This window comes from Gavia stellata, chromosome 1 (genome assembly GCF_030936135.1).
Source record: "Gavia stellata isolate bGavSte3 chromosome 1, bGavSte3.hap2, whole genome shotgun sequence".
Lineage (NCBI taxonomy): Eukaryota > Metazoa > Chordata > Aves > Gaviiformes > Gaviidae > Gavia > Gavia stellata.
Window position 1 is genome coordinate 125,775,528 of NC_082594.1, and position 22,114 is coordinate 125,797,641.

General features: G+C 39.2%; 1 protein-coding gene across 1 annotated transcript in view; it reads right to left on the reverse strand.

The window, feature by feature from the left end:
- Positions 1 to 21,068, reverse strand: part of NME7 (NME/NM23 family member 7) — a 77,014-nt gene extending 55,946 nt beyond the window's left edge. Inside the window, exons 1-7 of the mRNA XM_059822371.1 lie at positions 21,018 to 21,068; positions 17,691 to 17,729; positions 16,229 to 16,336; positions 12,586 to 12,752; positions 7,698 to 7,808; positions 3,919 to 3,969; positions 1,273 to 1,480 (exon numbers count right to left, since the gene is read on the reverse strand). Of these exons, the coding sequence (XP_059678354.1) occupies positions 1,273 to 1,480; positions 3,919 to 3,969; positions 7,698 to 7,808; positions 12,586 to 12,752; positions 16,229 to 16,336; positions 17,691 to 17,729; positions 21,018 to 21,068 (735 nt within the window). The remainder of the gene's footprint in view (positions 1 to 1,272; positions 1,481 to 3,918; positions 3,970 to 7,697; positions 7,809 to 12,585; positions 12,753 to 16,228; positions 16,337 to 17,690; positions 17,730 to 21,017) is intronic.
- Positions 21,069 to 22,114: the final 1,046 nt, after the last annotated feature.

A 22,114-nucleotide genomic window follows, 5' to 3' on the forward strand; every position in this document is an offset into this window, starting at 1 on the left:
AGCTGGCACAGTTGTCATGGCAGTACGCAGGAACAAAGAGAAACTTTCACCCTTCCATATGAAGACATTTAGCAATTTAACCAGAACTACAAAGACTTCTCTGACTATAATTCTCCTTCATCAGAAAAGATCAATTTCATCCAAACTCTTTCTGACTCTGAACCATCTTCATCAAGTCCGCCAGCAGAAAAAGTACTTCAGGTCCAGCATATGATTTCTTATCAAAACCAGAGGCGCGCGGAGAGGATCCAGCAGCCCAGGCGTGGTGCAGATAAGCAAGATGAGTGCTTGACCAGCAGAAAACCGCCCATGCTTCGCAGTTAGCTTGCTCTGCCGTGCAGCCTAAGAGTCAGCCAGAAGAAGAGGCTGACCAACTCTGCCCTCACCACCGGCATATAATCTCGGCGTATATTGTCTAGTATACAGTACTTGGCAGCTTACTAGGTATTCCAGGCCAGGTCTCTCTCCAGCTGTGCTATTGCAGCTGTTCCAATTTAAATAGAAGACAAGGATCAAGGAAGCAACAACTGGTATCTTTTCCCCCGCTGGTCTAGACATAAGATACCACAGCACAATACCAATCAGTCATGAGGTAAACTTTATTCTTGCCATCATTTATCAGCATATCTACCCCACAACAACGTACATAAATAGTCACCTCAATTCTGCAGAAATGCTGGTAATATCTATCACTCACTCCCAGGGCTTTTTCTTAGCACTAAGGAAAGACACGCTGCAAACAAAGCAAAAGAGAACTGAACTCCTCAAAGCCAAGCCCACTATATTACCTCTCAAAGCACAAACCACTTCAAAGTGGCCTGTTTTCATAATCATTCATTCTGAACAATAACAGCAGAGAAAAGTAGGCTGCAGGCAGAGGACTAGTGAGGACTGTGGAGGAGAACAGATAAGCAAAACACAGGAGGGCACAATAGGATTTAATTGTTTAATCCCTTTATTTTTATGACCAACATTGGTAGGCTATAGGTAGATTACGCAGACTATGCAATTAACTCAATGTTTGTGCTGTACAGAAGACATTAAAAATGACCAGGCATGCTCTCCTGATCAAAGTGCCCAAGGTTCCCCTTCGTGAGAGATAAACAAGATTTCTGTTTTCAGACAGTTTCTTTCTCTATGCTAAAAAGGATACATGAAGAATATATAAACTAGTTCTGAACTCAAGTGGGGAAAAAAATGAGGAATTCCTGACCCAGGTGTTACCAGATAAAGTAAAAATAAACCACAGTCAACAAACAGTCAAAAACTTACTTGAGCAGCTGAAGCAACCGAATCTGGGCCATGAGCTGCATTTCTTAGGCCATCATGTCCAAAGTTCGCTCTAATGCTGTCCGGTGCATCAGTCTGAGCCACCGCAGAGTTTGCTGGCCCCAGTAATGTTTTCCATTTACAAACTGCATCATCTCCTAAGATTTCCATAGCAACAATGGGACCACTCGTTATAAACTGGAGAAGCTCACTGCAAAATGGAAACAGCACATGGTGATCCATGCTACAAATTAAAACCAACAAAAACGTATGATCCAGTGGAGATGCTCAGAACTCAACTTGGCAAGGCCTTGAGCAACCTGATCTAACTTTGAAGTTGGCTCTGCTTTGAGGAGGAGGTTGGACTAGGTCCTGTGCAGACATTCCCCTCTTATTATGGTTGTAGAAAAAGAACCAGATAATACAAACTCACTCAAGCTACTATGTAGTATGTTTGCTTTCAAAAGAGTTTTTAAAAGATCAGTACTGGCAACAATGAAGGAGACCCTGCTAACCATTTGTCTGACAGGAACGATTCCTAAGCATGTTTCTTCTGCACAGCAGGATTTCAGGATTCTCACACATGACCTGTGTGTGTTCCCAACTAACACAACTTCAGCAGTGCTGTCAGGACGGATTGCTCCACCGCCCCGTGGATTTCTCCAGTGGATTTTGGCTGGGCAAAATCCAAAGTGGGAGAGAAGGGAGAAGCATGATTTGGAAAGTTTGTGGGGGAGAGGGGACTTAACCACAAAACGAGTTATCACATCCTGGCATAAGCAGAAGTCATCTGATTTTAATAGGATGAATCTGAGTAAAGAGAAGAGATTGTCAGGAGCAGCCTGCCTCCTGCCCTGACCACCCCGCTCACACAGAAAACAACCACCCAAAATTGAAAACCCAAGCATTCTTTTTAAAAACTAAACAAAACACCATAACTGTAATTCTATTTCTTTACAAAACATGCATACCAACAAGCCTGCCTTTTCACTGTGTAGTCTGGACAGAACCAACAAAGGAGAAAGTTGATGCAATGCTTTTTGTACCACTTTCTTCAAGAAAGAGCTTTACACAATTATAGTTGTGGATGTGTATGGTTCTCCAACCATCTTCTTCCTAATGATCATTTATGCAATGATCAGTGGGCAAGAAGAGAAGAGAAATCCTAGTAGTTCTTTGCTAAAGGAACAATATTAAAACTATGAAAAGTTACATAAAGAAACTACACAGGGAAAAGCTATTGGAACTCAGGTTCTGTTGGTCAGAAACTGCTTGTTTAGGATACAGTTAAATGGCTTACACATAGATACACCCAAGAAAAAAACAATTTCTACAGCACTGCTTACTGTGCAGACTAATCCTGAATATTAAATAAATTTTAAAAATTAAAAATTCTTTAATATGAAAAACATTCTTTTCCAAACAAGTAGAATTGCTATTTTTCCGTACTATTCACTAGACTTACATTGACTAGTGAACTTGCAAACTACATCTGATTTTAAAGACAAGTAATACAATGCTAAATATAAATGAGTCAGAGATTTTACATTTCACTGCCTTGAAGATTCTTGTTCTGTTTGATTTGTAATGCTTTATAACTATTTGTTTCTAATTTAGAGAAAAATCCTATACGGAAGATGTAGCCAATAGGACTGTAGGATGGGAGACCGGCACATCACAGTGGACAAAGGCTACAGTTCCTCAGATAATTACCATTAGTGTAGATAGACATCTGTGAAATAACACTACAGGCAAAATATTTGCTTATTTATCAACATATTCAAGCAGATTTACTCAGCAAAGAAAAGGCAATTCTAAATCTTCCTCTGATCTCCAACATGGTCAGACATAACCTGGGGCCATGTATCTGTGAAGGGTTTGAGTTTGGACCCACAATAAATCAGTTGCTGTTGCAGGAGAGCAGCTGGTAGATCCTAATACTCAAGCACTTCAAGACAGTACTGAAACCAGGTCAGTTTTGACCAAGTCAGTGCAAACCCACGTTCCAACATGGCTGAAAAACACAAGGCAGAGCTGCACCCTCTTCGTAAAAGAGGCAGACTGCCAAATCCAGAGGGAGGAAAAGAAAGTTGTTTGTTGGCACTTTCAGGCAAAGTAGAAATGACACAATCTGGTCACTTATGGAAAGACTAAGGTTTTTCATGTTAGGTGGAGCAGTCTAGCATCATGGAAGTTTGACCTTTTGTCCAAGGGTAGCAGTACGGTAAACTACTGCCCCACGCACTATCCTTTCAGTTACTTATGATTTGGGGTACTTGGTACCAAATCAATTCTCACAGCTAAGTGTTCCCCCCTAATTCTCATTACCTGCAAGCTCCACCCTGATCCTGAAGATGCTCCTTCCCTTGGCTTTGAAGTCTTGCCTTGCTGGGAGCATTTTCCCTTCTGAGAGACCAAAGACATTCCCCTGATATCATCAGGCTGTAAAGAGTGTGAGTTAAAACCCTGAACAGCTGAAATAAGGATCTGTCCCTGGAGGAAAATGAAGAGGGTGCATACTTTGCAAAGGGCTCCACTCAACCAAGATTTTGATTTTCCCATAGTCCTGCAGTACCAAATACGGTAAATTAATCCTGTGCATTCAATAAATAAGCTTAATACGTGTCAAGCTGAAATTGATGTACCTACTTATAAAAAGGTTTTGACTGATGGTCTACGTAGAAATCGGCTGCTTCTTTTCTGAAAGAGTAAAAAGACATAGATACAGATGTATAGATACAGATACAGATATATGCACATGCATATATATAAACCCCCCCCTCAAAACCACAGACTATCATTCATCAACATGTTTCTACAGGTAATGTCTTCCCAAGCTGAACAGCTTGTGGGACGTTCATGCCCAATAACAGAAACTACATTTAACTTTGTCATATTTTGTGCGGCTACAGGTGTAGCTTGTAGCTGACTCCTCCTTATGCTCCTGCTCTGGGAAGGAAGCAATTACTGAAGCCTGTAGCATGGTCTTTCAGGGTCACTGATGGTCCACACATTCTCAGCTTGATAAATAAATGCAGCAGAGTCACCTTCTTGCCAAGCCATTCGCTGTTATGTTGTTTTCATCTTTCATCTCAGCTTGAGTGTGTATGTTGGTTAATGAAGTTTGGCTTTAAAGCAGAAATAAACAATTTATCTGGTTCACTGGAACTTATTTCCTTATCAAGGCTAGTGTTTGATTACACCGGTGCACAACAGAATATTGCATAACCTGGTTTCTATTCAGTATCCTCAAATGTTACAAGTCACATAGGCAGCACAACGCCCTCCAAATTAAAACTTGCTTTCTCCCACACTTTCCCACTTGAAAACTCAATTTGGTCTTGCACTTCCCCTCGGGGAACACAGCAGTTACTACACACTGCTTTCTCCCAAAGCGATGGGGTTTCTGTAATGAGGCGGGCTCCTTACATTGCCAGGCAAATAAAGGCCACCAGGCATACACAGCATGTCTGTACCACAGCTGTTACTTAGCCTTTACTCAGGTACTGGAAGCAAAAACATACCCTTTTCAGACAGGGTGGTGGCCCCCTCCAAGCTCTGCATTGCCACAACCACACTGCTAACAGCACTGGGCTCAGCTACCCAACTACACAAGTTTCAGGGACCATGGTGCAGACCCACCATCCATCCACTGGTGGGCATACCATTCTGCAGCTTTTCACCCCACCACCCCCTGCAGCTAGCCAACCTACTCTCTTCCCTGCTTTTTCTCCAACTGCTTCTCATGTTTAACTCTTGCTTACTGCACTGCTTTGTCTGCATGGCAACAGCTAGAAAAATCCATGGAGGTTTTCAAGTCTAGCCCTGTTATTTTGCAGCTTCAAAATTCCAGTTCAGAAGCACAAGCTGGGTCTTGGCTTGCTCCAAATCCAGGTCTATACCACTTTCTGAAGCTGGAATTTGTGGAAAAGGACAAGCTCTTCAGGAGGATTGACAGGTGAAAGGAAGCAATATTGCTCACCCCTAGTCTGGGTACAAAGTTCAAAATCAAAGCAGAGCTGCAGGGAGACTAAAAGATTTCCTACTTGGAAATTTTTTTTTACCTGCAGAAACAGTCTTCTGATTTTTTCTGATCTCCATGATTTTGCTCACTTTGAGCAGCTCTCTTTACTGAAAGAAATAACCTGCATGTTTTTCAAATAACAGATTCCAAGTATGAACAAAGGCATGGTTCTGTTATCTGCAATGGAACTTTTCACATCTCTCTCCCATTTGCAGTCCAGACTTAAGCCCAATATTGCCAGAGGAAAGAAATAACCTCGAGAAGAACCTAAGAAGAATTTAATTTTCCTAACCTTGACAAATATTTGAACAGTCACAGCATTCTCCAGCTTTTTTATTAAAATGACCACCTGCTTATTGGAACCGAATAATTCCTGGTTTGTTGCTTTCAGTTCAGTATAAGTATGAGCCATTCAAAATTCAAAAGATTTTCATTGAGCATATAGCTAATGTTTTCCTTCCATTTCATAACTAAGGCAGAAACACGATTTAAAAATGATGCTAGTCACAGGAACTCTTGCAATCTCAAGCTTCACTCTGCAAATAGCCTAAAGTTTTTGCTTACAATTCACTATTTCACCAGAAAAACCTCTTCTGAAACTAATTCACCAAATAATTTTGGAAAGCAGACATGAAAAAGGTATGCAAACAGATTAAGTATTATCATTTCTGAACACAAAGAAATATTTGAGGGCTATATTTCTGAAACAAATTGAGGTCTACTACTCAGTTAAGAATTCCTATTGCAATAAATATAAAACTCCAGTTGTGCTGTATAATTTAGTTCCTTTTTCATTTCACCTCTCTCATTAGTTCTCTGCTTTTAAAGAATGGAAAACAGTGTTCAGCTGGGAGTAATAGACTGAACTGACATGATTAAATGAAGAGACTAGAGAGCTGACCTATCAAAGCAGGTGCCTGCCCTCACTTTCATTTCTTGGCTACAATTTTTACAGAAGGCATGAATCTACTTAACAGTGATTGCCAGACAAATGTCAGTAATAATCCCTTTAAAGAAAGCAATAGATGATGAAGCTGGTTTGAACAAGCATGCCTGTAGAGGTCTAAGGGTAGAAGACTTTGGCAAATCCATAGTTCTATCATTTTAAAATGGCACAGTCCCAAGAAACAGAGTATACAGTATGCAGAGAAACCACAAATACTCAAGACATTATTTTAAATATATCCAGTATCACAGCCCAATCTTATGCTTATTAATAATTAATTCCAATTAACAAGACAAGCAGAAATTTTTATATAGCAATAGGCAATAAAACGTCAAGTCTCAAAGTTTCTTCCCTTCAGTGTGAGTCAACTCTAAGGCACATGACTTGGCTCAACAATTCTTCAAGTTCTCAGACAGACACTGAAATAAAGAACCACCCAACACAACACTTCAGGATCAAATCTCTCAGACTGCAGGAGAGCAAGCCAAAAAAAGCTGGCTTGAAAGACATTGTGAATTGTAAATCAGCGTTAGAAACCTGATTGAACTCACGAGCTGGAGTTGTTTGAGGGAGGATCTGGGACCAGTATCATCAAACATTGCAGCAGGTGAATGCAGAGACAAGAGGAGGAAGTCACATAGTTGTTTTATCAGTACTTCAGAAAGCCAAAAAGGTTTTGAGGTAGGGGGAAATTGTTCCTGACCTCATACAGAAACCATAAGAACATATGAAAATGTATTATGCAAGACAGATAGCTTTTCTTTTCAAAGACACATTGTACATACAGGTTTGGCAAACCAACAACGGAGAAATAGAGCAGTAACTTTGGGGAAGTCTTCTAGGGTAAAAAAATTATCTTTTCTTTCCTCTGCAACATGCCTTTTTTTAAATCTTATGGCTCAATGAGGTAAGTGGAGAACAGTGAAGGTTGGGGGGGATTAGGAAGATGCATGAGTAAAATCTGTCCAACCCTGCAACAACATCAGAAGATCACTTGCTTTGCCTGGGACTTCCAGTCATTAAAAAGAAAACAAGTTTGGGTTCCGTGAGCACCAATTAAGACAACGGATTTACTGAGAGTGACTAAACCAACCACTTTAAAGACAACGCTGTTGCAATCAGCAATATGGTTTGTATCAGGAAGCCATGAGGTGAGGACATACGGACATGTCAGTAGTAAACACTGCTGAATTGCTAAAGCTGTGGTAGTCACCTTGGATTCATACAGAGACATCACATATTTAATCACCCATACTCACTTGCACAGAACTTTTTAATACTTAGCTTAATTCTACATGCTTTCAGAAACCTACATGATTATGAAGCTGATGAGTCTTCCCTCTACTACTCACTGGAATGGATTTGATGTGTGGAACAACACAGGATAGCTTCAGAGAATGCTCGTAACTGCAAAAAAAATATTTGGATACAATACAGCTAACCTTAAAAATTCCTTACCTTGAAAGCACCATCATTTTGGCCTTAGTTATTGTAAATCCTGCATTAATAATGATATCAATTAATTCTCCGATCTTGGGCATTGCATCAGGTTTAATCAAAGCCAGCGTTCTGGGGGAAAAAAAAAGTAGAGAGATACAGTCAACATTACTTTCCTTAGAGCATTTGGTGTGCATGTTGAGTTTATATTCAGACAAAAAAACATCACATCAAAGAGAGAAATTCTGCCACAGTCAAAAATCCTAGTCCCAGTGTCTCATCAATTTCCACGCTGTTCTTGAATGCCTGCGCAAGACATTATTCTGACAAGAACCAGCTTTGCACATTACAATTTCCTCAGCTTTCTAACCCACGTCAGCCCACAGTGTTCCACCAGCAGTCATTATTTACTGGCTTTTCCCTTCATTCTCAGAGCAAACAATCTGACCATTTCTTCCTTAGCTAGTGTATCTCTATAGTTCCTCACTCATGGCTCTATGTTAGAACAGAACTGATTTGTTAATGTCTCTCTACGCTTGCTCAGCTCCCTTTTTTCCTAACGTTAATCATTATACACATGAAAATGAAGCTGTTAAAATTCCCTATTTAAAAATACTGCTTAAACATGTGCCTCTTCCATAAAACTCAAAGTGAAATGGTTGTTTTATTATTACTTTTTAAATATTTGGAGGCCTCAGTGAGAAGAAGGTCCTATTGTGCTTGGTACAGGACAAACACTTCATGGTATACAATTTGCATGCCAAATAGCTGACACTGTTAATAGACACAATAAAAGATTGGCAGAGGAGGTATTACGTCTCTTACACTGACGGACAGCTGTATTCTAAGGGAGACCAACCCAAAAATCTCTAGTCTCCCCCACATCTTTGTTTCCAAGTACATCCTGTCTTCTCGATAATTATCTTTTTATACTGTACATCCCCCCAAGGCCATGACTGTTTTATTAGTGCGCTTTGCATAGCACCAAGTACACCATCAGCACTAAACATATTATTAATCAAAAATAACAAGCACAAAGAGAAGGTCTGTAAAATGGCATTTTCTATTTGCGTTTATCTTGTGGTGAGTCAGCTTCAAATGTGCTCAGCTTACAAATCAACAGATTTATTCAACCCTGTATCTCAGAAACTCCACGTCTCTGAAAATCCTAAAGAGCTCCTTCCATCTTTTACCCCAGATAGAATTTTTTATTGCAGTACTTCCCTAAATGAAAGGCAAATAATTGCAAATTTCTCATTTTCTATACCAGCATAGCATGGAAAGCAGCCTTTAGGTTACTAACAATACATTCTAGCCAGGGCAAATATGTTGAGGTTACAGGAGATGAATGAACTTACACTACATTTACTTTGAACCTTAAGTGACCCCAGATTGACAGATGCTTTGGGAACAGACAGACTATCTATTTCTTAGTAAATCTAAAGGAAGGGAGGTGTTAGGACCAGGAAATGTAAAGAGGAAGATTTGAATGTATTTGACATTTCATCTGAAACTAAGGGAGAGACATAGATGACCTTCAGAGCTCAGAAACAAACAGATTTCCTCAAGCATCAAGAAGCTCATCTACATGGACCAGCTTAGGCCCAGATCCGTTGGGAAATGAGACACAGAAAGATTGATGGACTAAGGGTGTAGCCAGAAACTGCATGAGAGTAGTCAACCAAGCCCATGCTTCAGTCCATTGCAGAGCAAACTAAAGTTGGTGTAGCCCTATCTTCAGATGAGGAAAGGCTGACCTCTGACCAACATTCAACACAGTTTGCCAGTGTACTCCATGCAGCCTCTGGCCCATAGCCTACTCCGCTCTTCCCCAAGGATTTCACAGCTCCACCTCATTTTGTGATATTATTTATCATATGACAGGGTATGCCACATGCATCAAGGCACATGAGGGGGAGCAGCTGCGCTCTTGACACAAACCCTCCCGGTCACACAGTGCATGACCTGCATCCTGGCATATTCCAGAGGTTCTCAACTCTGTCGTTTACCATGAACAGTAAGGATCAAACCACTGGAACGAGACCTCCAGTGCCGTCTGCATTTCCTTGAGGAATAATTTTTTGAATCTATGTTATTACATAGGCTATTGGAGACAGACTGCTAATGCTAGAAATAAATTGTCCCTTACTTTTCTAATTTCAAGCTTTCTAGTAAAACTGTAATTCCTACCAATACGTAATGAAATATTGCATTATGAAGCAATTTACCTAGAAGACATTAATACAAACTGCAATGAGCAACTCTTACAACAACTTTTCTCTAACACTGATATATAAACTTTAACATTTCAGTGTGAGCTTCGCAGAGGTATGCATGGTAAGAAAAGTATAATTCAGGATGCTGAAGACTGTTTCTGAGATTGGATTTTGATTCATGTGCCCTATTTTTAGTTTTAATTAGGAATATGTTTCTTGTGGTTTGACATGATGCAGCCTGCAAAGTACATTTTGAAACAGTTTTATGTCTAGGAACAAAGGAGAAAGAATGAAAATTAAGCTCATTTGCTTGTATTTTCAGAGGGACTGTACAGCAGTACTGCAGCAAGTACTGAAACAACAGAAGATGGGAACTGATCAAAGGAACGGTGCACAAAGCATGCTGTGGCTATGCTTTTGAGATCTAATTATTTCTAATAATAGGACTGTTGCACGCACAGTAGCTTATGTCTTGTAGAGGAAGAAACACTGATTATGTCAATGACTAGAAGCATAAGAATAACATATCCCAATCAAAAAAGAATTCAAACATTTCTGGTTGAGACACAAGCTTTCTAACACCATTTTCAAAACCAGTGGTATTAACTGACTTAGACAGGACACACTAGTCAGACAAATGTTTACCTCAGGTTACAACCACCCAGGATCACAAGTGAAAGACTACAGAAACAGAAATCCCTGTCCCACACCAGTGATTCCTTATGTGGTACACTGTAAGTAAGCACATGCTTACTTACCCATTTTAGTCAGTGTTTGTGATGGTTTCCTTAGGATACAGTGGGAGGGGAGCAGGGAAGAAGAACGCTCAAATATGGCTGTATTTAAAAATTGACCCAAGATTTAAGAGAAGTAGGCGTAGAAATTGAAACTCCATAGAACTGTCTTAATAATTTTAGCCTAATGCTAGAAACAGCCTGTGCAAATCTTGCCTCCTTTTACACATCTATTTTGTACCTCAGGTACCTAGAGTCACATTCACTTGCTTTACTGACAAAAACAAAAGTTTCTAATTCAAAACATTTGAGATTTTTAATATACATTCCTCAGTCTCCCTCAAAGGCCTTTGCTGAGCCTGTCTGCAGACATATTCCGTGACCAAAGAACATATTTCCAAAGTCGAACTAAACTGCTGATAGTCCTGTACAGCACAAAGACAAGAAAACGACGGGGAAACATTCTGCCTCATACAACATCCTTAAAATTATTAATAGAATTCCATACAGATTATTTTAGGAATTATCATGTATTGCAGAAATCTTACTATATCTATTTAACTAATAACTGCTGTAAAACCTGCTAGGAACAGGCCAAAAAGACAAATAACTCATATGCAACTGTTTTGCCCAAGGACTCTTTTAATATGTTTACCCAGTGAAAGCTTCTGTGAAGAAACTGGATTTTGAGGATCCCTTGCCTGTCTAAGACACCTTTCACTATGTTCCTTTGGGCTACTCTGAATATGTAACACCACTTGCATATCTATGTTATCTTTCAGCCAACATTCCTAAAATGTTTTCCAAACAGCTGACATGTCATAAATTCCCTTCCTTCCTTTTGTAGAGCAGTACAAAAATTTACCCCCTCCCAGGACCACTTCATTGACACAACTATAGTGTTGCTGTATAGACAGCAACTTCCCTTACAAGAAGAAAATGTCATTTTATCACAAGCTGCCTTTTCTCGGTACAACTGCATCAGCACCAGGGCTTATGCTAGTTTAGGCAGAGAAGGAAATACACAACTATAAAGAGTTATATTGATATAAAAACCGTAAAGAAGACAGATGTAATCTACCCCAGAATCCACTGAGGAACAGAGAGAGCAGCCACATACACAGAAGCCGTTCTCTGGTGTTCTCTACCTCCTTTGCTACTCTTCCACCATGCCCAACCCCGGCTTGGAGAAAAAGTACTAGAACTCCTTCTGGAAAGATATTATGGCAGTCATTTCCATGGCAATGTTTTTGTGAGGTTAAGACAAAGATGTGTGTTAAAACTTGCAACATTTCCTGTATGTCTGGTTACGTACAACTCTGCAAAAAGAGTTCAAAATAAGCCCAGTTAGTGGGAGGGAGCAAGAAAGTAGGTGAATAGGGCTCACTGGAACATCATACCTAAGAGTATATGCTGTGTTCTTTTCAAAAAAAGCTGTAGCAAATTATCAGAATTTATTAATTTGCACATTTTGAGATTACCAGCACTGCAGTCAAACCAGATGTAAATTTCCTGTAAATTAATCTTACTGTCATTTTATTAAGTCTCTCCTGATATTTTTGTTCTTGGATGAGCTCTTAAAGTCTTTTCCAAAGCAAGTCTTTCAACCAAAAAGAGATGATGAGTCTTATCTTCATCCATTATAAATGAAATTTGTCTTAACAAACAAGCCTATAGGTTTTATTGACATTCTCACTCTATACTTCCTGTCCACATGCACACAGAGTTTAGGAGTTGCTGAAAAAATGCTCAGAAAAAATCCTCCATAGTGGGAAAAACAATGGAGAATGGGAATGTGCCTTTTTCACTCCTGTTCATAGTGTTTTCAGTTACTACTACTAACACCGAGTAGGTCTGATTGGTAAGGCACTAGGCTTCTGCACAGATGCCAGAGAGACAGGTGCTAGTTTTGCACGATCCAGGCCACAAAGGAAGATTTCAAAAAATGTGCTTTCTTACCTCTCTTTGCGGCTCCCCAGCTTGCGGGCTGTATATTGATCCCCATAGTCTACTAAGGATAGATGACGGGAAAAAACAGTAATTTTGTTGCCCACAAATAAATCCTCAAGGTGTAAACTCTCATACTTGGTGCGCTTCAGAAAGGTGCGACGGTTCTTCACATCATACTGCAGAGAAATGAAGATTAAAATCTACCATAGCAAGAGATTTAAGCTGTGGGCAAACTCAACATAATTTTTACCCTACCTTCAGAAATTTCCATAGTACTGTGGGATTGAAGCTGATCAATAAATTGATTTAATCCCTAACCCTTTGAACTTACAGGTGTATCAGGAAATCTTAGAAGACTAAACCACAATTACAAATTTATTCCGTTTAAATAGTCTCAGGCTGACAGCTATCTTCACGGGTTTTATTTTATCATTTGCTTGTGCTAATTCAAGCTGTGATAAATGGTTCAGGTGCCTAGTGGATACCTCTGCCCAGTCTCACTGAGAGTTCCCCCTAGCAGACCTATGCTGTTTCACAGACCAATGGCTCGCACCAGGAACGATCAAGATACACACTGTGGCAGGTCTCCTCTTCAGGGCATTGTTCCAGTGATACTATGCTTTATCTGACTGCATAAGAGTCAGAATTAGGGACGGATGGATGATTGCAACACTAGGTTGAGACGTTCTCACTGCCTAGAGCTGCAAGCTCAAAAGCCTGTCAAGACAATTCAGCTATATATCATCATTCCAAGCAAGAAGCAAGACATTAATGTGTAGTTTTCTGGGTGGGTTGGCAAAGCACAAAAGGCAACTGCTGAACAGTTTCTTCACTGCATGTAGATATTACAGATGCCTCCAGGTTCCTGGGGAAGTGGAATCCTATGAAAGGAAGAGTGTTGTCTTCCTCAGGCCAAACTTCCCCTTCTCTGTCTTGAATTACTGTCCTGCATTGCAATGGTATGTAGGCTAGAATAGCATTAAAAGACAGAACATCACTGCCACAAATGTTGGAGGAAAAAAAAAATTAAGAGCAAAATTACATACTCCTCCATGTTCTGAAATGCGTGAATACATTTCTCTCCTGTCAGAAGGCTAGAAGAATTGTAAGTTTTTCCAGAATAGCCAAAACTTTGCAGATCAGAGAATATAAATTATTTTGATACTTCCTTCTGCTGAGGCAGGATTATAAGGAAGAATCCTTCCCTGATGAAATATCTTTACCCCTCATACATGTTCCTTCTAAGTGTCCTCTGTTCAAGTGCGGTAGGGAATGAAATGACAACATGCTGGGGAAAAAAAAAAAAGCACTTGACTTCAGCTACTTGTATTTTCCTGGACATTGCCCGGAAGCCTATTAACTGTCTTAACCATATTCAAATTCTTCAATATACTGACTAAAAATCTGAACATTTCCTTGGTTATTTCACTAACAGTTGCTAGAAAGACACCCAGTTTCTCTCTTCTCAAGCAGAAGATGAAGGAGGGGGGGAGGCATCTACCTGTGTTAAAGAATTCTTCTTTAGAGTGGAATTTTGGATCTGTTTAAAAGACCTTTTTATAAAGCGAATGATAAGCCACAGCAGAAGAAATGTAAGACTGTTTGGACTCTTCCCCTCCTGCCCATGTACATGTAGAAGTAAATTGCCCAAAACAACTTAGTTCTCTGCTAAGAATCTGTCCTTTTTAAAGATTTCTTCTCTCTTTTTAGGAAACCTTCTGTAGAAAGAAAAGTTGTTCAGGCTTTGAGAATTCCCCATGAGAGTTATTAACTATGGAAAATTCAAGAGAATGGGGCATCTCTTTGTCAAGAGATCCAGTTTGATCATAAAAGCTGCTTGCTGTCCTTGGACAAAAACCTATGCTGTCTTCTTCCAGCTGCAAAGCAAGCTGGAAACTTGTCTCATTATTCCCAATGTCATTTTTCTTTACAGGAAGCAAGACATTAAGGACTGAGAAAGAAGAGGAAAGCTGAGGACTTCACATAACAGAAGCCTTCAACAGCTCTGCTCCACCCTCAGCTGAGGTGTTTGATAAAGGAGAGCTATTGTCAGGGAGGTGGGAAAGGGGATGAAACATCTTTCTCATAAGCAGGGAGAAGCTGGCTCATATCCATTACCTCCCTTCTCCTCAGATACGTTAGAGGTAAGAGTGGGCTGTCATCTCCTCAGGAAGATACCAAAAGATGCAGAAGAATTAGGCAGTAATAAAGAAAGAATCACTAAAATCTGCAGAAATTTTAAAAAAAAAATCCAAAGAGAATTCTAAATTTAATCTCTGTCCACAAACTCACCTCCAAAAGTGATTTTGATACATTCTTTCTATAGAGGTGTTACATGCATTTTTGCTTTTTTAACACCTGTCCTGATTCCACACAATCCATATACACTCATAACTGTGTACACACCATACTCTCTTAACCTAAGAGCACACTAGCAAAATGCAAAAGTGTACCAAGCCATAGGTATTTGATGCTGAATGCATTAAGAAGCTCAAGAACACCTTGAAAGCTCTTGGTTTTGAGACATGTAGGTGAAATGAACAACAATTTTGCCAGCCTACACATGGTTGTGTAGGAAGATTATTACGGCTCCTGACTGATTAGCTAAACTGTCTCTGGGAAATAAAAAAATAAAAATCCTCACATTTTGACAACTGTGCACGCACAGTCATCATACAAAGAACTAACTTAAAAGGGACAACATCATGACTGTGTTTAAAGAGAGTATCAGTAAAAAGTGCAAAGTGCATCTCCTCACACAGGTGGGTACCAGAGTTTCAGTAAGCAGTAGTTTGGGTAAGAAAAGGCAGATTCCACTAGCTTTCTTATTTCTGCATCTGATATTTATAGCAGGAAAAATAAAATTTGATAATGAAATTACTAAGTGTGAATATCCAAATCTAGGCCATTCTCAGACCCTTACATCTTCATTAAAAATCGGAAAAGACTAGTGCAAACCATTCACTCATTCCCAAAGGGAAGCGCAAAGCATTGGCTGGTTTATTAGGATTATCTTTACAGTACATATTACATTTTTATATATATGCCTGCTCTGCAAAATGCTTGTTTTAATCTGCTATTAATAAACAGTGGGGATTAGTTGTATGAACCACAAGACAGAAAGGTCTGTGCAAGCACCACTGATGGAAAAATTCAGATCCCACTATCTGAAGCATCCTTCCTTTCATTAAAACCAAATTAAAAGCAATTTACCATTTCCTCTACTTTGATAAGACTCTTTTACATTTTACTCTTCAGAGATTTCTGGAATTCCTGCTGAAGATTATCCCCCTGTTTGGAATCAGCTTCAATTTATGTTTCTCAAGCAGTAGGTCAGTGCTGCTGAGTTTCAATTCTGAAACCCAAGTAGGGATTGAATGAAAACAGATTTGTGAAAATTAATCTTTCCAATTCAAAGCAAACTTTAAGAAAGAAAAAAAAAAATAATCAGAAATGTGGAAGCTCTTCCACATGCTTCACTGTGAACTTGTATTTTTGCTTTTCTTTTAGTTTTAGAAACAGAGCAAGATACATATTAAATTACATTTTCCTAATCTGGAAAATTAATAGGCATAGACAGTAGCTTGCCATTTTACAGACTGTTTAATTGGATATTACACTTGTGACACCATATTTTTTCTTTTATTCTTACCATTTCAACTGATCCATCTTTTGGATAATACAGAAGTTCGTAACGCCGAAAGAGTGAAGCATTTGGGTCATACCATTCAGCAGTGAAAGCAAATCTGTCATCTTGACTCTGGAAAAACGAAAGGGGGGAAAAGGGCTATTACAGAAAGCATACATGTTTTTTATGTAAAAATACACAAATAAAAAACTGCCTTGCATTTGTTCACAGAAAAGTAAAAAAAAATCACTAGTAAATGCACTTGCACACTCTGCATATTATCTTCTGCTTACCACAGCCTGTGACAACTTTTCACTCGTTAGCTATCATCTTTTAAGCATGATGGAAACAGCATGGCAGTTTTCCAGGCAATCTCAAAACTTATTCTGATTTCATCAGCCATGAAACGTTGACTGTTGTAGAAGTTGTTGTTAGACTTCTTAACTTTGTGAAGGTATTTGATTTACTTTCATTTGTTAAAAAGATGTGTTTGCTCATAACTAAATTATAGAATCTTAACACATTTTCCACACATCCTACAAGAAAACACTTTCCTCCTCCTGAGCAGCCATATCTGAACTCCTGTTAATGATGAGATAAACATATTCAAGTGAAGGACAACATTAGTTTGATTCACTACTTAACTTCTGAAATATACACAAAGCATAAATAGCCCGACCTCATTTACAACTCATTTTCTGCCCCTAAGGAGTGTGACAAGAAAGCTAGACTGCAAGAATTCTAAAACTGTAGCAATATGTGTGGCTTCTCTCCACTCCTCATCCTTCAGAGGATAACCCCCTACAGGAAAGTAAGCACAAAGGCGATGCAATGTATGTGGACGTGCAGTTCTAACACCTCTTAGCGGTATATGTTTGTTAGCTATTGATACTGCAATATCAGCTATCCAGTAGCTGTTAGATGGAGCTCTAAATTTTTATTTTCCACACCTCCTCTAAATCTGATTGCTACTCCTGCGGGTAAGCATGGTCTTGTCACAGGCTTCCACTCTTTAGACGTATCTGTAGTCTTCTTATAGACCTTAAACATTTAGGTACCACTGGGAGTTCCAGTTGAAGCCATGTAGGCCTTTTTAGTCCTTCAGATTATAGAAAACAGCAGGATTTCAGTTGTTTCAAGGACTGCTCAATAAGCAACAGGACAGAAGGAGTTCCCGTGGGCTTCCATGACTATTCTGGAACACTAGCAGGAAAAGAATCATAATCATTTCCCTAGTGAATGCAAGCCTATAGACATAGAGACATTAAAAAAAAAAACCCTAAAACAAAACAAAAAAACCCCACCAACACAACAACAGTGATCTTGCTTTTGTCATCAGTGCATTTTTTCTTTTAGCGTCTTCAGCTTAAAACTGATTTAGGACCAAGTGCTTTTGCAGGTTGAAGTCCTAACACAAGCAGCAGCGGGAAAGAATGAGAGAATGAAGAACAGTTTCAGAATTTTACAATGTGATGAATACTTGTACCTGTTCAGTTAAAAGTATCACGGCAAGTGCCCCACCCGCCTGTCAGCCCTTATGGTACCCCTACGCTGCAAAACGAAGACATGATTGTATCACAGACAGACGTACGCAGTGGGGGCAGCACAGTGCTCCGTGAAGGATGCAAAGCTTTCATTTCTAACTGTAGAAGTCTGTAGAGCTCTGAAAGCCTTATTTACATGAGCTAATTTAACTTCTGTGTTATCTCTACACTACACGCTGCAGCCTTTGACAATACTTAAACTCCTGTTTTAGATGCAGCATCCAGCACAAAAACTCCCTGGGGACTTATCCTGGTTTCTGGCCCTTACTTAAGCTAGTCATGCTTGTGTCTTCATTGCTACTGCCGTCGTTCTGGAGATATGCAAGCCCGAACAAACTCTTTCTTATGTCAAAGCTTACACCTTAATTTTTTTATATAGGCAAGTCGTTGGCAATAAGCAATAATAATGTTTGGCAGATAATAATAGACTGATTTCAACCTTGATCTTAAATACACTCATACTGCTGGAAGACAAGACAAAACATTTGATCGATTAATTTGACCATCATCTTGTCAAGGATGGATGTTATAGAGAAGCAACTCTCTACCAAAGATGTTGTCTAAAAAGAAAAACTGTCCTTGCTTCTAGAGTACTACCTCCAGAAGTTGACTAGTGATATATGAAATAAAAAGAGATGCACCATCCTTAATCAATGCCTCCTCATAAGATGAAGACATATATAATTGCATTACTTCATGCGACTCATTTCACACTATAGCATCACTTTCAAATACAGGTAGCAGTTGCCAGAGGAGCTACTAATTTTCATTTAAGCAAAACTTCCAAAATTTCCAAATGCTTACTTGTCTCGGGGAAGTAATGTATTTATGTGAACAAGCAAAGAAAACACCATTAGATTTTTCACTTAGTCACCAGTATCAGTCATCGGCATCTTCACGTTTACAGTGAGAAACTACATTGCGTGTCTTGTCTGGTGAGAAATTGGTCTGCTTTTTTTCTTTTAACACAACCTTGGTCTTAAGATCCATTTCAAATTCAATTTATAAGATCTTATTCAATGTCTGAGCTATTGATATTTGTTATTCAGCAAGCTCTGCTGGCCACTGCTTCTTATTCAGCTGAATGGCAGAAATTACTATTCTGTATTATCATCTTTTAGCATTGTAAGCAAAGGCAAGGTAATAAATGCTACTTAGACTTGAAAAACACTGCAGAACTAACTACCAAACACCCAGTAATGTTACCAGTAAGCAGGAAAATTTGAATTGATTTATTTTGTATCTGGAAAATACGGAGAGCTAACAGTTTCCTAAAATGACCAAATAAAGTCTGTAAAGCTTCTCCTAGGCCATAACTAGAATTTCCTCTGTTTTACAGACATAAAGTTATCACAATATGTATTTCTAAACACAGAGAACAGTATCAGAAGAAAACTTAAGAGCTTATGGGAAACACTGTAAAGTTAATTGGATTATGTTTGTGAATGGGCAGATTGTTTCAGAGGCACGCGCTGCGAAGTGAAGAAATTCAATATTAAAAGCAACCTGAAGACCCTGCCAAAACAAGTATAATGTAAAACACAGTAGGACTGCAATTTTACTATTGCAGATTCATGCAAATAGTCTTAAAACAGATAGAAGACAATCCTGAATACAACCATGACATGGAATAATGTGAACATATTCTGGTGAGCCCTTGCCAGGCATCACTGTAAAACCGCCATTCCAAGTGATCAAATACACCAACCAATCTAAAATCGTAAGTTTTAAAAAGTGAGTACATATTAAGCTCATAATATATCTTTCTGAATGAGAACTGAGACTTTTATTTACTTATTTAATGCAGAGGTAGGATTTTGAAGGCAAAAACCAAACACAAAAACCTGTCCACTTCCCATCACATATTGTAAGGAGTGCAATAAAAATTTAAGTCTTCACAGCCCTGAAATTATTTTTCCTGAACATTTACTTTCAATCAATTTACCGCTCAATAACAGAACTGGTATGGCAAACAACTTTCTCACATACCCTTTCACTGGCGTGCCCTAGACCGCAATGTGGGAAGGAGTCTCAAAGATGAGAAAGTACTATGGGAGACGGCACGCTAAGTTTCATCCTTGGCTTCTGTTCATCCTCCTAACAAAAGAAACTCGCAGAGAAAACAATTGTCCAGAGCAGAGCGATTAAAGCCCAGCAATGACCTGTCAGGTGGTATCGTGTTCAATGCACCATACTGCTCTGGACCAACACTGAGTCCTGAAAGGGGAAGATCTCACAGCCCTTGACAAGAGAGCCCCAGCACCTCATTCCCCCAGGAAATGGCTGAAGTACAGTAGTCACTAGTGAAATCACATCACTGTGAACAGCTCGAGTAATAACGAATCAAGTGAATCTATAAATACATTATTATAACTCAGAAAATTCTTGCTTTAAACCATTAGTTTCCATTCACTTCTGTACTGTACCCTGATTACAATCCCACATAGCCTCTACTCCCATGACTACGCAATTAATCAAGCAATACCTAATGAGGGAGAAATAATTTTTCATAACTTTTCACATCAGTGGAAAAATTACCAGCATTAAAAAACCTAGCACTAACTGTGCACTTTATATTTACATATGGATAGTTTTAGAGTAGCTGTCTTCAGCTCAATTTTTACAGTCCCTTTCCATGCTAAAATCTAGAGCCACTGAAGTCAGTGATGTCAGGAGTAAACCTTCTGTGAAAATGGAAAGAATAATCTTTTTCTTTCTTCCTCCTTTTACAAGCTGCACAGAAAAACATTTGGATGCATGTGTAGGTTTTGCTAGCTTACGCTTTTTTGTTTATATTAGTATGTGTGAATATGCAGTAGGATGGCTCTGTGCACATCAGAAACACTTATTGAAGTACAGCTGAATTAAATTAAAAATTTGTAGTTAGTTCTGAAAGTGATGGGGGAAGCAGTCATTCTTAGCTAGCATGGGACTAAGTTTTGGAAGCTAAATCCAAGCATTTATGAAAGAACTGTGCTCACAAAAAATCCTCTGCTGCAGAGGGAAATGGTTTGCCTGGAACGTAGCTGCCAAGGAAGCTCATAACCAGAAAGCAGAATGCTTAGCAAGCTGGACGGGAAATAATCTCTTGTCCTGTAAAGCTTTTAGACTTCCAAAGGGCTTCTGTTCTGCAATAAAACAAAAGCAGATCTTCCAAAGGTTTTCATGAGAAGCAACAGTGGTAGAACAGCAGCTCAGGGACTAAGGAACTTGCATGGGAAGGTAGAGAAACAATTTTATGCCTCTGGCCTGAACGATACAGAACATACATGTGAATCTGTTTTTCCCAGGTCCAAGATGCCTCCTGACTGCCACGCCATTTTACCACTCTGGGGTGAATACTTCTGCCCTCTTCCTCTAGGTTTGACTAGAAATTTCATCCTAAAGTTTCTCTTACAAATGGAGAACGCAGGGAATCGGGAGCTACAGAATTTGTTTTCTGCTGGTCATATGCACTCTCAGACTTACCACGGTCTAAGGGGAGGGCAGTTTAGATGATTCCCCTTGCTAGTATATGGGCAACATATTTTTATTGAGATCCTGCCTTTCATATGACTTTCTTTTTTCCATTATACAGGTAATTCTGTCCCACTGGTAAGCTTGAAGTTAGTGTTTTTCTGCCAGTTTGTCACTCCGTGCTTTTGAGCTGTTATCTCTGTGATCTGTAATTGACTGGAAACAACTACCTGTGCTTAAACTAGTTATCAACCTGCAATGTATCATAACCCCTTTAGCTTACTACTCAAGAAAAACTCACATGAAAGAGTATCAAAATATTTCTTAAAACGAGAAAAGACCTGAGGTATCTAGAAAGCGCATCTTCACATGCTATTAGCAATCTGGTCTTTATGAAGTCGTATACACGCTATCAGCAACTTCAACAGGCATGACATATCTGACACAGGCTCACGACCTATTGCCCACATATTTACAAGTTTAGGAGTCACGAAGAGTATTGCGACTTTATAAGTGGGCAGCTTCGTGTCTGCTGCTCCTTTGATTTTCTCAGTGACTCAGTGACTCTGAAATCAGACCAGAGAGAAAAAGAATCAAAGGACCTGAATCAAACCCCAGTGAAGCAATAAAAAGACTGCACAAACCTCAGTAAAAGCTGAACCAGAGCCAAAAGGATCCATCTTGATATCTGTATACGATATTTTGTAAAACTCTGTGCTGTCACAGGGAAAACCTGCAGTCAAGCACTGATCTTAAGAATCAAGCTGTTTCTATGAAAATTACGAGGAACAGGACGGACCAGCAGACAGGAACAATTCTCACATTGAATGGGTATTTCTCCTAATACACAAAAAAAACTTTCCGGAAAGATTGCCCTGAAACTTGCTAAATTTCTGGCAATAATTTTAAG